This window comes from Salvelinus namaycush, chromosome 15 (genome assembly GCF_016432855.1).
Source record: "Salvelinus namaycush isolate Seneca chromosome 15, SaNama_1.0, whole genome shotgun sequence".
In the NCBI taxonomy this organism is placed as follows: Eukaryota; Metazoa; Chordata; class Actinopteri; order Salmoniformes; family Salmonidae; genus Salvelinus; species Salvelinus namaycush.
Window position 1 is genome coordinate 2370589 of NC_052321.1, and position 3693 is coordinate 2374281.

The 3693-nt window shown below is 40.1% G+C and overlaps 1 protein-coding gene across 1 annotated transcript in view; it reads right to left on the bottom strand.

Moving 5' to 3' along the window:
- LOC120059723 (transcription cofactor vestigial-like protein 2) overlaps positions 1-3693 on the bottom strand; it is an 8480-nt gene extending 4787 nt beyond the window's left edge. The window contains exon 1 of the mRNA XM_039008778.1: positions 3607-3693. Within this exon, the coding sequence (XP_038864706.1) occupies positions 3607-3693 (87 nt within the window). The remainder of the gene's footprint in view (positions 1-3606) is intronic.

Below are 3693 nucleotides of genomic sequence, written 5' to 3' on the forward strand. Positions count from 1 at the left end.
CCACACAAGCTAACAGAACGGAACCGCCAAGCGTCCTCGGTTGCAACACTCACTACCGAGTTCCAAACTGCCTCTGGAAGCAATGTCGGTACAATAACTGTTTGTCAGGAGCTTCATGAAATGGGTTTCCATGGCCGAGCAGCCGCACACAAGCCCTAAGATCACATGCGCAATGCCAAGCGTCGGCTGGAGTGGTGTAAAGCTTGCAGCCTTTGGACTCTGGAGCAGTGGAAACGCGTTCTCCGGAGTGAGGAATAACGCTTCACCATCTGGCAGTCTGACGGACCAATCTGGGTTTGGCGGATGCCAGGAGAAAGCTACTTGCCCCAATGCATAGTGCCAACTGTAACGTTTGGTGGATGAGGAATAATTGTCTGGTGCTGTTCGTCATGGTTTGGGCGAGGCCTCTTAGTTCCAGTGAAGGGAAATCTTAATGCTACAGCATACAATGACATTCTAGACGATTCTGTGTTTCCAACTATGTGGCAACAGTTTGGGGAAGGCCCTTTCTGACAATGCTCCCGTGCACAAAGCGAGGTCCATACAGAAATGGTTTGTCAAGATCGTTTTGGAAGAACTTGACTGGCCTGCGCAGAGCCCTGACCTCAACCCCATCGAACACCTTAGGAATGAATTGGAACACCGACTGCGAGCCAGGCCTAATCACCCAACATCACTGCCGACCTCACTAATGCTCTTGTGGCTGAATGGAAGCAAGTTCCCGCAGCAATGTTCCAACATCTAGTGGAAAGCCTTCCCAGAAGAGTGGAGGCTGTCATAGCAGCAAAGAGGGACCAACTCCATATTAATACCCAATGAGCAGGTGTCCACATACTTTTGGTCATGTAGTGTATATAGCCTTTACTAGCCCCATTTCCCACCACAGACCGGTACATACTGCAGACCCGTGACGTACCATCTTCCTCTCACTGAGCTCAATGTCGCCTAAAGAACCTCACATGCCTGAATCCTCAGGGTAAATGTGAACGGATCAAATCGTGTAGTTGAGGATCATATCATAACTCTTTCACAACTCATTAGCAGTCCTTTTTGCACATCACAATTAGGCCTAAGTTGGTCATACTGATCTATAACACGAAAGGTTTATGTACGAATTCTATGCAGTCTAAGTAAAGTGAAATATTTGTTCCTATTCATAAAGTGTTTATAGCTAAGCACTTCATGGTAATTAACTGTGCAGATTACCACTCTGATCTAGAACACCAACATTCAAAGTTTATGTATGAATTCACATTGTGGGGATCTTCATGAACATTTGACCTCAGTGAGCAGAAGAAGGTAAGTCACAGGCCTATACTTGTCCGTGGGAGAAATGGGGCTGGTACAGGCTATATCATCAGCATAATTCTCCAAATGTGGTTTGGCCTTTTGGCAAATTCACTAACCCTGCTTTTGGAAGAAGCACACTTTTGCGAACAGCCATTATGGTGACAGTACGCTGTCATCATTATGATGCATATATATACAATGCCTTCATTCTTACCCCTTTACTATATTGTGTTGTCTTACAAGCCTGAATTCAAAATGGATTAAATATATTTTTTAAATCTCACTCATCTACACCCTTTAATGACAAAGTGAAAACATGTTTTCAGACATTTTTGCCAATGTATTGAAAATTAAATATAGAAATATCTCATTGACATAAGTATTCACACCCCTGAGTCAATACTTTGTAGAAGCACCTTTGGCAGCGATTACAGCTGTGAGTCTTTCTAGGTAAGTCTCTAAGAGATTTCCACACCTGGATTATGCAACAATTGCCAATTATTATTTTCAAAATTCTTCAAGCTCTGTCAAATTGGTTGTTGATCATTGCTAGACAACCATTTTCAAGTCTTGCCATAGATTCTCAAGTAGATTTAAGACAAAACTGTAACTCGGACACTCAGGAACATTCACTGTCTTCTTGGTAAGCAACTCCTGCGTAGATTTGGCCTTGTGCTTTAGGTTATTGTCCTGCTGAAAGGTGAATTCATCTCCAAGTGACTGAACCAGGTTTTTCTCTAGGATTTTTCCTGTGCTGAGCTCCATTAAGTTTATTTTTTATCCTGAAAAACTCCCAAGTCCTTAACAATTACAAGCATGCCCATAACATAATGCAGCCACCACTATGCTTCAAAATATTGAGAGTAGTACTCAGTAATGTGTTGTATTAGATTTGCCCCAAACATAATGCTTTTTATTCAGGACAAAAAGTGAATTGCTTTGCCACATTTTTTGCAGTATTACTTTAGTGCCTTGTTGCAAACAGGATGCATGTTTTGGAATATTTGTATTCTGTACAGGCTTCCTTCTTTTCACTCTGCCAATTAGATTAGTATTGTGGAGTAACTACAATGTCACTGATCCATCCTCAGTTTTCTCCTATCACTTATTTGGGTTTGCCATAACAAAGGGGGCTGAATACTTATTGACTCAAGACATTTCAGCTTTTCATTTTCAAATAAAAAACACAATTCCACTTTGACATTATGGGATATTGTGTGTAGACCAATGACACAAAAAATCTAAATGTAATCCATTTTAAATTTAGGCTGTAACACAACAAAATGTGGAAAAAGTCAAGGGGTGTGTATACTTTCTGAAGGCTCTGTATATATATTACAACAAAAAAAAACTCAGTTGGGGACTCAATTTACTGTTGAGAGTTAGAATAGTAGAATACACAAGCTGCACTCACTGACGGTCACTCAACTAGCCCATGTTAGTTAAACATTTGTAGATTGATAAATTAGGTTAGTTAGTCTAGCCAGCTATCTAAACGTGCAGTAATCATGGAAGAATGACTCAGGGGCCCTGACCTCCAGGGGGCCCCCATTGATTGTTTTAGTCACTCTCAGTCAGATATCATACTAACATGGCATAGGTCATTGTGAAATGTGTAGAATTGCAATAAATTAGCTTTAAAACGGCAACAATGTATCCCCACCCTACGGCAAAACGTTTAGAATTGCAGGAAATTAGCTGTAAAACGGCACACAAAAAATTCTGTAAAACAAACTCATTAGATTACTTTTTGTTAGTAAAATACCTTTTCTGCTAACAGATCCCTCTGTAGGTATTAAATTATAGTTTTTAATCCTGGTTAGAGTTAATGTGAGGTAATGTTTAGCGGTTAATTGTATAGCTAATAGGCTATGTGTTTGTAGATACTGAGGTAATGAAGCTATAGCAACCAATGTGATAATGTCTGGGGTCATTTTTGCTTGTTTTTGCTGTTCTCCAAATAGCATTTTAGAAAAAAAAATGTTTTTATATTTCAGTAAATTAGCTTAAACTCTTTTAACAATTCTTGGGTGTGGATCCCCCCGTCCAGACATCATTAAAACTCAGACCCTGGTTACCGCCCTGTATACCTAAATATGAGCTCTTGCATAGCATGACAGGATATATTTAATTAACCTTTAATAATACGGTTGTCGACCTGTTATAATATGTTCATGAAATGCTTATAGATGTGTAATACATGCTTTATGAATATGTCCTCAAAGTAAATAGTTACCCAAAAGTATTCTCACAATGCAACGTTTTTCTCGTGCATTTAAGTCATTAACTGGAAACATTTCCAAAGCGCCTCCTTACCTGGAAGTTGTTGATGAACGCGGGAGTGGCTGGCGCGTACGGTGCGTAATGTCCATAGACTGGGTACATAACATCCAAACAACTCAT